The sequence below is a fragment of the Magnolia sinica genome, chromosome 7 (genome assembly GCF_029962835.1).
Source record: "Magnolia sinica isolate HGM2019 chromosome 7, MsV1, whole genome shotgun sequence".
Taxonomy (NCBI): Eukaryota; Viridiplantae; Streptophyta; class Magnoliopsida; order Magnoliales; family Magnoliaceae; genus Magnolia; species Magnolia sinica.
In genome coordinates, this window is record NC_080579.1 from 63,234,159 (window position 1) to 63,246,185 (window position 12,027).

At 38.6% G+C, this 12,027-nt stretch overlaps 1 protein-coding gene across 1 annotated transcript in view; it reads right to left on the minus strand.

Moving 5' to 3' along the window:
* Positions 1 to 797: 797 nt before the first annotated feature.
* The window catches only part of LOC131251383 (aluminum-activated malate transporter 9-like), a 39,084-nt gene continuing 27,854 nt past the window's right edge, over positions 798 to 12,027 (minus strand). The window contains exon 7 of the mRNA XM_058252061.1: positions 798 to 1,837. Coding sequence (XP_058108044.1) covers positions 1,145 to 1,837 — 693 coding nt within the window. The 3' untranslated portion in view covers positions 798 to 1,144. The remainder of the gene's footprint in view (positions 1,838 to 12,027) is intronic.

The window sequence follows — 12,027 nt, forward strand, 5'->3', positions numbered from 1 at the left end:
CCCAATTTTCTTGTAGTGACATCACTACACCCCACATTTGTAAGTACCACAATGATGTTACTATAGTACGACACTGCAAGTAGCTACGTGCTCTGTGGGCCCCACAATGATATATGTGTTTTATCCCTACTGTTCATCTACTTTGGAACATTACTTTATGCATGAGCCCAAAAATGAGTCCAATCTAAATCTCAGGTGGACCACACCATAGGAATACAGTGGTGATTGAACACCAACCATTAAAATTTTCTTGGGGTCCATAAAAGTTTTGGATCAAGTTGATATTTGTGTTTTCCCTTCATCCAAGTCTGTGTGCCCTAATCAGCAGGTAACTTCTGTGGACCCAAAGAAGTTTTTAACGGTGGGTGTTCAATCATCACTGTTTCCTATGGTCTGGTCCACTGGAGATTTTTATCTATCTCATTTTTTATCTCATGCCCAAAATGAGCTGGGAAAATGGATGGATGGCGTGGGTAAAACACATACATCATGGTGGGCACACATAGCACCATCCAGTAGCGAGTAGCCAGTCGCTACTGGCAGTGTAAATAGGCAATCCGTATCCATACATCCTACCAAGAAAATTGCATCGTACGCATGGGTAGAAGCATTTACAAGATGAGAGAAATGAGATTTGCTAGCCCACACCCACCTGCACATCCGATGCATACCTAATGTGGACTCCACTGTTCATACCTGATCAGAACAGTACACTCATCAGTGGGATTATCAAAGCTCACCTGTGTTAGGCATGCAAAACAGAATCGAAATGTCATCAATCAGTTCAATTAAGTGGATACGATCAAACTGGAGTGACATTTCTAGTATTTATGAAGTGCTCCCCACATTTTAGTTACATTCCAATCAAGTCCAACTTTAGAGAAACAGAATTACAAGTGAAGGCCTGTCTCTCAATATGAATTTAGTAGAGTAAATGAAATTTGGTTTCCAACTCTTGGAACTGCTAACTTTTGTTCAATTCTGCTACAGTATCCAAACGCAGCGATTAGAGATACTTCTCAAAGTTACAAAGCTCCCATTAATTAAACTCGCTGCTTTATTATTTCGAAAGATTGCATGTTCATAGCTCATTGTGTCAATTGATTATTCTTTCCACTTCTAAATAATCATGTGATCTCAATTTTCAATCCTTGAATCTCAAGAGCCTACTCAATCTGGTCCAAAACCCAACAACCTCTTCAGCTGCTCCATCAACGGGCTCCTGAAAATTGGCTTTCTCGCTTAGCTCTTCGAAAGTTGTGACGACATTTTGAAGCCTTGCTACAAATTCAATCAGAAGGGAAGCAAAAGTTGCCAGAGACAAAGCACTGGCACTTTCGTACGTTCTTGAGCTGAGTTCTTCTGGGATTGCACCATGGTTGAAAGAGTGCCATGCAGACCAAGGTACCTGTGCTCGAGAGAGTGTCTCAGGGGACCCACCTGGTGGAATGGAGGAATTGAGTACCATGATGGGTTGACGATTGTCCCATCTCGTTGATAGTGAGACTGGTCTGAGATCGAGCACGGCTTCACTAAGGGACTTAGTCCCAAGAAATTGGTTATTGCTTTCCATCACGTCGAGAGCATCTGTAGCATCTTCCACATTCACAGGCCGATTCCCAATCTCCCAGGCCTCTGAATTGACAAGAAGGTACGACCGTTTGTCTATCTTCTTTTGCAACTCCTCTGCTGCCTGGTGCACTTCAAACAAGATGTCTCCTGAACCCAGTTTCTCCATCTTCTTGACTTTGTTGCCAATCTCGCGCAAGACTTTAGCACCTGCAATGCCTACTCTCTGCATTTCACTGCTAAAAACCTGCCTTCGCTCTGCTGGTGCCTGAGATACAGCTTTGAGACAGTAAAATGACCAAGGGAAGACTTCCAGTATTGATTGTAAAACCGCAAGACAAGAAACTTGCATTTTCAAATGGTTGTTCACATATTTAAGCTATTAAGATGCAGCACCTTTGCGATTTTCCCATGCATGGTTCAGAGCCCAAGAATCAAGTTCAGTAAATAATGTCTTCCTGGTTTGTTGATCAAAATCAAGGGTGAATTTGGATGGACCATAAATCACAAACAGAAGGGATATTTCAGAAAAATAGGTAGTTGATTGCTCCATTGTGAATTGGGATATTAAGCAGTAATAGCCCCCTATATGTGAACCTAACTCTCTCCCAATCTTTCTTGTTCATATGAATAATATAGATTATAGGTACTATATTTCCATGACAAGTCAATACTATAGGCATGGAACTCATATGCTTGAACTTGTTTTTCTCCCTTTTACTACCCAAATTGATAACAAAAATGTTCCATGTCCATGGCCAGTGTAGAATTGGGTGGAGAAGAATCTTGGTCTGCTAGGAAAGCAAGGGCATCCAAAGCACTGTCTAACCTGTGGAGATTGAAAGCTATAATGACTTCGGCCCTGTTTGGTTTTCCAATTTCCTATGAAATGCAAAATAAATGAGCCATCGTTATCATTTCAAGTATTTATTTAATAAAAAATTATGGCTTGTAAATAAAGAGTCAAATACTAGTAAAATTGTAATCATTACATTTTTTTACATTATAACACTACCATTTTAAAGAAATGATTTTTGGGCAAAACAAACAATGCAACAGAATTATTATTATTGTCAAATGTTAGTGATGTTACCATACAATTGCAAGAGTAAATAATCATTATCCATTTACTGTCATTTACTATTGTAATTGGAAAACCAAAAAAAAATAGAGAATGTAATTCTCTTAATTAACCAGTAAAAACAAGATAAGATCTTGATGAACTTTGAGTGAGGAAGTTCTAAGACAGTTGTCGGTGAACTATGGGTACGAGGTCATTGTCTTCACTCAACATAGTTGTGTTTTGGGTTTCTAAACATGAAAAGACTCTCCCTCTAGGCCATATTTCGATACCAAGGATTCCATGCCAAACAATAGAAACGGAAATGAGATTTTCCTTTCATTTGACAATTTCTTTGTTTGGATAGCTAAGAAAATGATGGATTCCACAAGCATTGTACTTTTTTTTTTGGTTTTTGTTTTTTCATAATTTGGATTCTTGGCACAGTATATCAAGTGACTATTATAAGAGGAATATGATATTACACTTGCTATCCATACAAAAACTCTAAAATTAGAATCCATATTTCAATAGTAACCATGGAAATCATCATTTGAAAATTATGATTATTATTATTATTCCCTTCTTCTCCTTGGATTCCACGTGCACAAATATGCCCTTTGTATTTGTGTGAGTGTTTCAAAACAATAACAAAATAATGAAAGCTTCTTCTGTTTCTTCCTTTTTTTATTTATTTTTTATTTTTTTTATTTATTTAATTCAGGCCCACATAGGATAGGGACTATCACACATCTTTATAAATAGTCATCATGTACAGGGGTCATGAGAGTGCTAATGTGCATGTGTGGAGCTGTGACCGGGGTGTTTTTAACATGCGCTGAGTGAGGCTAGGCCCACTCCTCCCATATGCCTGTGTGAAAAAGAGCACCTCTCCTCTCTCACAAAGGCAATATCACAGGCTCCCTCTGACTATTCCATAGACGAAGTGATGTTCTTCACTCAACCTTAATTTTAGGGGGAGTGTAGAGATAAGGATTAGTCATGATGAGCTGTATATATGATTAGATTAGATTTGGAAATGAATAGAATGGCATGTAAATTAATGTTGATGGTATCATCTCTTGTATATATACTTTTTTAGTGTGCCATGCAAAGATCTGAAATGCTCATTTCAAATCCGATTCTTTTCCTTCTCTGACGAAAATTCTCAGGCAACCAACTTTTAACTTGTAGAACTTCTCTGAGCCCCACCGTGATTTGTGTTAGATCCACACCGTCCATCAACTTATTCAGATCATTCTTAAGCATGAGCCCAAAAAATGAGGCACATCCAAAGCTTAAGTGGACCACACTACATAAAGTAGTGGGAATTAAAAGACTACCATTGAAACCTTCCTAGAATCCACCATGAGGTTTATTTGCCACCTAACCACTTCATAAGGTCACACAAACCTGGATGAAGGGAAAACACAAATATGAGCTTGTTAGGGCCTTTTGTGGCCCTAAGAAGTTTTCAATCGTAGGCACTCAAATCTCACTATTTCTTGTATTGTAGCCCACTTAAGTTTTGGATCCATCTCATTTTTGTTTTATTTTTTTTCTCCTAAAATTAACTTGCAAAACAAATGAATGGGGGTGGATTTCCAACTTTAGCAGGAAATCGGAGGCTGCCATTAGTGGAAGTGGATTGCATGATGTGCCACACACCACTGACGTGACGTCACCAAGTTATGTCGGTGCCACCGTGATGTATGTGTTATATCAAAACATCCATTCATTTTGTGAGATCATTTTAGTGCATGAGAACAAAAAAGAGGCTGATCCAAATCTCAAGTGGACCACACCACGAGAAAACACTGGTTATTAAACACTCACCATTAAAAACTTCCTATGACCCACCGTAATGTTTATTTACCATTCAACCTGTTGATTAGGTCACATAGACCTGGATGAAGGGGAAAGGAAAAAAAAATTGACTTGATCAAAGCCTTATGTGGAGCCAAGAGGTTTTCAATGGTAGGCGTCCAATTCCCACTGATTCCTATATTGCCCACTTGCACCTTAGATTTGTCTCATTTTCTGTATTATGTCCTAAAATAGTATGGAAAAATGGATGGACAGTGTGGATAAAATATATATATATATATATATATATATATATATTAGTACATCCCACATACCCCATAATAGGACCATCCATCTCCATCTAGGTGCTGTGTTACCATTAAAATTAAAGCACATACATCTCCAAATAGGAGACCATACTTTAAAATGAGTTTTCAAAATGTGTACACCAGGTGGATATAAAGCACATACATCATGGTAGGCCCTAGAGTCACTGATCCCACCCACATCTCCAAATAGGAGATAAGGGCAAATGTATCAAATTAACATATTTCAGGTATTACAGATTGGTTGTTTCAGATTTTGTATTTATTTTTCAGACTTTGGGACTTCCTTTGAATAGTTACGAAGTAGGTTTTCGAATCTTAGATTCAAATTTCAAATTCAGGCTTTAGACTTTTGATTTATCAAACATGCCCTTACTTTGTGTTACCTATTCAAAACAACAAAATAATGAAAAAACTCCAAATCCAACCTAACCTAGGTCTATTTGGATGATGGGAGAAGGAAAAAACATATATATAAAATAAGCTAAAAGAAAAATATATTAATGATTATTCAATGTTGATTTCTCAAGATTCCAAGAGTAACATTGAAACACAAATTTCAGGTATTGTTTAAATAACTGAAAGAAATCTCATGAAATTCTCACAATTAGAACCTCATAACTTTGCATGAGAAATTAACAATGACTTTGGGATGATGGTTACTTTTAAAATTCAATATTTCTTTTGCCATCCAAGCATCAGTTAATACAGCCTACGTGGGAAAAGTCATCATTTTCTTTTTTCAAAATTTTTTCACTTCATTCAAATAAACTTTAGCATATGTAATTATTACCAAATTGAGAAACAGACCTGGTGGGGTAATAGGTCGGTGAGTGATAAATAGTCCTAAATTTGAGAAGGTTTCTTTGCAATAAGCAGACTCGGATTAGATACTTACCACTTACAGGTTTTTACAGGTTGAGTAGCTAGACTATGAAGTGACGTCACCTAACTCTGTGGTCTCACCGTGATGTATGTTTTGTACCCGTACCGTCCATCCATTTGTAGAGATCATTTCTGGACCCCACCACAGAAAGCAGTGGAGAGAGTGATGTCCACCATTAAAATCTTCTAAGGGCCACAAAAGTTTTCGATCAAGATGATATTAGTGTTTTCCGTTCTTTAATGTCTGTGTTAACTTATGAACAGGTTGGATCTCAAATGAACATCAAGGTGGACTTTAAGAAGGTTTCAATGGTGGGTGTCGCTCTCCCCATTGTTTTCCTTGGTGGGGTTCTACTTCAGATTTCGATCAGCCTCATTCTTTGGCTAATGTCCTAAAATGATCTCTAAAAATGGATGGACAGTGGGGATACAACACATACATCATAGTAGGCCCCACGTAACTTGGTGACGTCACTTTAGTAGCGAGCCTCGCTACTCAACTTGTCAGTAGGTAATCCGTGTCCGCCTACAGCTAGGTGAACGTGGGCCCACTGTCAGTGTGCAAGGGATGTAAACCGTCCAACAGATCCAAATCGTTTAATAATGAAAGCGGTTTATGGTTAACGGGATGGCTCGATTTTTCGCCAGTGATATCTACAGGGTGTGAAAGCCATTGATGGACATCTTGGAGCTCTTACGAGTGTGGCACATGAGTGGTGTACATATGGGCCTTGCATATGCGTGTAAGTTTAGTGAATCACTCCTAAAATTAAATTAGCACATTGAACGGCTTATATTTAACACCAGATCATCAGAGAATGCACTCATCCATCTGAACCATCCAATCAATGGGTCACGGCCCAGATCAACCTTATTCAAAACATCGTACCACAGAATACTTTAAAGATTCCATCAATCACCTAGTGGATGCAACTTGCATTTTAGTGGTGAAACGGACTATGCTATCATTCTACGCTAAGCACATCGATTTGGAGCTCTCGATAGGTGCCCCCGAGGAGTTTTCAATGGTGAGCGTTCATTCTCCACTGTTTTCTTTGTTGTGGTCCATTTGAGCTTTGGATCTACGTCATTTTTGGGATTGTGCCCTAAAATGAGCCAGAAAAATGGACAAACAACATGGATAAAACACATACATTATGGTGAGTCTCACAGAGCTTGGGCCACGTCATGGACACTGTTTGGCTGTGACCCCGACACCAGCCAGCTAGTTGGTGTCAAAGCTATCTGGGTCCCATCATGATGTATGTGTTTTATCCAGGCTCTCCATCCATTTTGCTAATTTTAGGGCATGAACCCGAAAAATGAGGCCGACCAAAGGTAAGGTGGACAACACCATAGGAAATAGTGGGGCAAATGATGTCACTGAAATCTTCTTAAGACCATGCTGATATTTATTTGCGGTCCAATCTATTCATAAGGTTACACAGACATGTATGGAGGGAAAACACAAATATCAGCCTGGTGCAACACTTTTGTAGCCCTGATAAGTATTTAGGTGAAGTACACAATCCCTCCTATTTTATGTGGTGTGGTCTACCTAAACTTTGGATCTAACTTATTTTAGGGCTCATGCCTTAAAGTTAACTGAAAAAAAAAATTGGACAAACGATGTGGATAAAACACATACATCATGGCGGGGGGTCTATAGAGCTTGACAACAGTTAACTTCCCAGCGTTGGGGTCACCAGCCAACCGCATCCCCATGTCGTGTCACAGAGATATCCCACTACAGGCAATTGCTTTCGATCTGGGGCCATAACCCATCACATGGCACACCACCAAATTCCGTTTCCCATTTTAAGTGACAAACCATAACCCGCGTGGGGTTGTGTCGTCACTTTAAGATTGGCAACGTGATGAAAACCCAATTTAGTAGTGACTGGGATGCCATACACCGACTAATAATACACTGACATACAAAAACTTTTATCTTTTAGCGGTGTTTGGATTGTAAGTTAACTTGAGAAAAACTATTTATGCCATAAATAACTTATCTTGATTTATATATATTAAACTGAAATAATTAAGTAACTTTAAATAAAAAAGTTATAATTGATTTTAAACTAATCTCAAATAAGTTTCTTATCTACTTCTCTAAGTAGAAAAAGTAACTTATTTGGTGGTATCCAAACGGCACTTAATGTTGATGTAGAGAGGGTCATGGACAGTTTCATAACCAAGACAGACTAGAGAGGGCCCAATTGGACACAAAAGTGATCACGATTGTTAAAACCCTTAAGCAAGCGTGTCTCGCAAACCAAAATGAGTTATTCAACCAAAATGAGTTATTCAACGTACCATATATGATTTCGGGGTAGGAGAAGTTACATTAGCCAACCAACCCTACTATGTTAGGTCTCTCACGCTGGACTCGCAAGATTTTATTAGATCGATGGTTGAAAGTCTTTTTAAATTTCGGTTTTACTATTTATAGTAAGTTTTAGTTCCATCATAATTCTTGATCCTTTGAGCTTTAGGAGTTGAGCCCAACATGAAAAGGTCTTAGAAAAATGAGGAGAATAACATGGATAGGCCAAATTGGACACTAACTATTTTTTGCTGAAAACCATAAAGTCTAATAGAAATCATGACTGTCTATAAATAGTAAGTTTACTATTTATAGTAAGTCACTTTTTAAAAAAAAATAAAAAATTATTATTTATGGAGTTAGAGTTTGATTGTGAAATTTCTTCCTTGGTTTGATATCACCATTTAAAGGATTGTAAAGTTGTTTTTATTTTTTTTATTTTTTTAATCATTAATCAATTTATTTTTAAATTTATTAGAATTTATTTCTATTTTTCCTCATGGATTTGAGGAATTTCGGTGAGGAGTCCAGAGAAGCTCCGTGGATTTGAAGAAATTATCCCTTGAGGAAGACGATTATCAACCTCATCGCGTCCATCCATGCGTCAATTGGTATCAAAGCGAGGGCTCCCCTTGGGCCGGTGGTAAACAACGATGATATAGACCAAAATCTCGTAAACGATGATCGAGGGATTCATTATTTTTTAGAAAGAATGGAAGTTTTTCACTCGGAGAATCAGTTGACCATGCAAGGACTGCAAGTAACACTCGACCATCCTGCGGATATGCTAATTCCCCCTCGAGCCTAAGGTGATGCTCAACCGCCTGTGGTTGTTTGTATGACACAATCTCGATTTCTGTAGAGCACTTCTAGAGGTGAATCGTAGGGATACCCTAGATGAGTTGAGCTCCAGCAACGAGGACATCGATAGGAGCTTTGCCATACGACCAGTCTTTGAAGGCGATCAACTCGATCGTGTTGAAAGAGATTATTGAGGTAAGGTCTAACTTACCAGTTTTAATGGTTTATTGCATACAGAAGATTTCCTTAATTGGTTAGCGGAAGTAGAACAATATTTTGATTACATAAATGTGCCGAAATATAAAAAATGTGAAATTGGTAGCATTCAAATTAAAATCTAGTGCTTATACATGGTGGGAGCAATTACAACTCTTACGTGCCCGACAAAACAAGGCACCCATCCGATCATGACCATGGATGAGACGGTTTCTTCGATCACGATTCCTCCTTAGTGATTACGAGTAAGTATTATTGTAGTAATACCAAAATCACTAAAAGGGGAATCGAACCGTCATAGATTACACTAAAGAATTCTAGTAGTTGGCGACGCAAAATGACCCGTTGGAAACCAATTCGCAGAAGATAGTACAATTTATAAGTGAGTTACGATCGACAATTCATGACCGAGTTCAAATGTACTCGATCGGGATCGTAGATAAAGCGGTTCAATTGGTAGATAGGACAGAAACATAACTTGCAAGAGTCCATACTCGATATTATCTTTTAACTCAACCTCCCATGACAGGTCTCACGCAGGATTCAACGCTCACATGAGGAAAAGAACTAGTAGGAGGACATCCTCAACATCATGCAACTGTAAACCTTGACACGGGGAGCGGTCCATCTAGGGCTCAACGTGCGATACCCACAACAGTGAGTCCGAGTAACATTCCAAATCCTTATGGTCGGCTAAGGCCGAACATTTGTTACTGTTGTGGCTAACTGGGACACTTATCAAACACTTGCCCTTAACGCCCCGCAGCCCACTTGGTCATTAATAAAAGGGGCACTGAATGTGATACAACAAAAGAAGGCCATAGATTTGATGAAGATGAATAAGCCACTGAGGAATGAACTGGTGATGAAGAATGGTTGGCCGAGTTTCATGGAAAATACTTGGTTGTGAGGCGATTATTGTACACCCTACGAAAGGAGTTGCACCCACAATGACATAATATATTTTGTACGCAGTGTACCATCAATGGCAATGTCTGTGATATAATCATAAGACAACAGAAGTATCAAGAACATCATCTCGAAAATGATGGTGGACAAGTAGCGACTACATACGAAAAAGCATCCTTCCCCTTACTTGATTGGCTGGATAAAAATGGTGAACGAGACTAAGGTAATCGAACAATGCACTATATCATTTCCAATTGGTAACAATTATAAGGATCAGGTACTTTATGACATGGTCGATAAGGAATTATGTCATATATTACTCGGTCGACCATAGTAGTCGGACCATGATGCAACTCACTGAGGACAAGACAATGCTTACGTCTTCATCAAGGACAGTCGAAAGAAGGTCCTTTCCCCTATGACACCAGAGAACCACCTTGAAGCTTCTAAAGTGGAGGAGAATTCCCTCCTAACCATTTGAAATTTCATAAAGGAATTCAAGAAAACCGGCGAGGTGTATGCCGTAGTGGTAAAAGGTGAGGAATCATATCCCTTAAACATTTCCCCAAGTATAAGTCATTGTTGAACGAATCTAAGAAAATCTGGCCTGAAGAGTTACCCGATGGATTGTCCCCCATGTGGGATATTAAACATCTTATAGACCTCGTCCTTAGGGTTAGCTTGCACGACCGCCCTCATTATTGGATGAGTTTGAAAGAGTATGAGATACTTCAGGGGTAGGTGAAAGAGTTAATCCATAAGGGCCTTTTGAGAGAGCGCATGAGCCCCTGTGCCATGCCAGTGTTGTTAACACCTAAGAAAGATGGGAGCTGGCGTATGTGTGTAGATAATCGAGAAATTAACAAGAGTACCATTAAATATCGGTTCCTAATACTGTGGTTGGACTACATGCTTGATGTGTTAGAATGTGCCAATGTATTTTTTAAACTATATCTAAGGAGCGGGTATCATCAAATTTGTATCCAGCCTGGTGATGAGTGGAAAACGACATTCAATACCAAAGAATGGTTGTATGAGTGGCTGGTCATGCTCTTCAGTCTATTGAATGCATTAAACACTTTTATACGTTTGATGAATCAAATGTTAAAGCTATTCATTGGCCGGTTTGTGGTAGTATATTTTGATGACATCCTAATATATAACTAGGATGAAAAGGAGCACATGAAATATCTCAGGCGGGTGCTACAAGTCATGCAAGTTAACAAGTTATACCTCAGCTTGAAGAAGTATAGTTTTTTAACTGATAACCTATTGTTATTAGGATTTGTTGTGATGTCCATAGGCATTCATATGGATAATGAAAAGGTGCGAGTCATTAGAGAATATCTGATCCTATAAAACATTCATGAAGTGAAGGGTTTCCATGGATTGACGACCTTCTATCGTTGATTTGTGCAAAGTTTCAGCATGGTAGTCGCACCTATTACAGATTGCATGAAAAATGGGTCATTTCAGTGGATTAATGAGACTAACAAGAGTTTGTTGAAATCAAGCATCGATTGTCTACAATATCGGTCTTGGTTTTTCTTAAATTTGTCAAACTATTTTAGGTTGAGTGTGACGCCTCATATGTCAGAATTGGAAGAGTCTTATTATAGGAAGGCATGTCGATAGACTTTTACAACGAAAAGCTCAGCGAAGCTTGAAAGAAGTGGTCAACATGTGAGCTTAAGTTGTATACAGTTATTCAAATACTGCAACATTAGTGGCATTATCTGATTTAGAGAGAATTTGTTCCCTACATTAAATATCAATGCTTAAAGTATATTAATAGTCAGAGTAACGTGAATCATGTGCATGCTAGATGGGTTACATTTTTTTTTTTTAGGAATTCACGTTTATTTTGAAGCACAAGTCAGGGCAATAGAATTAGGTGGCTGATGTACTTAGCTGTCGTCCATCACTATTTGTTACAATGAACAATGAGGTGGTTGGCTTCGACTGTCCAAAGGAGCCGTATTCTGAGGACGAGGATTTCAAGGATGCATGGATAAGGTGTAAATAGGGTCATCCCAGTAACCTATATATGCAAGACGGTTTCTTCTTCAAAAGGAATCGACTATGCATCTCCCAAAGTTCTTTGAGTAAGAAGATTATTCAAGAGC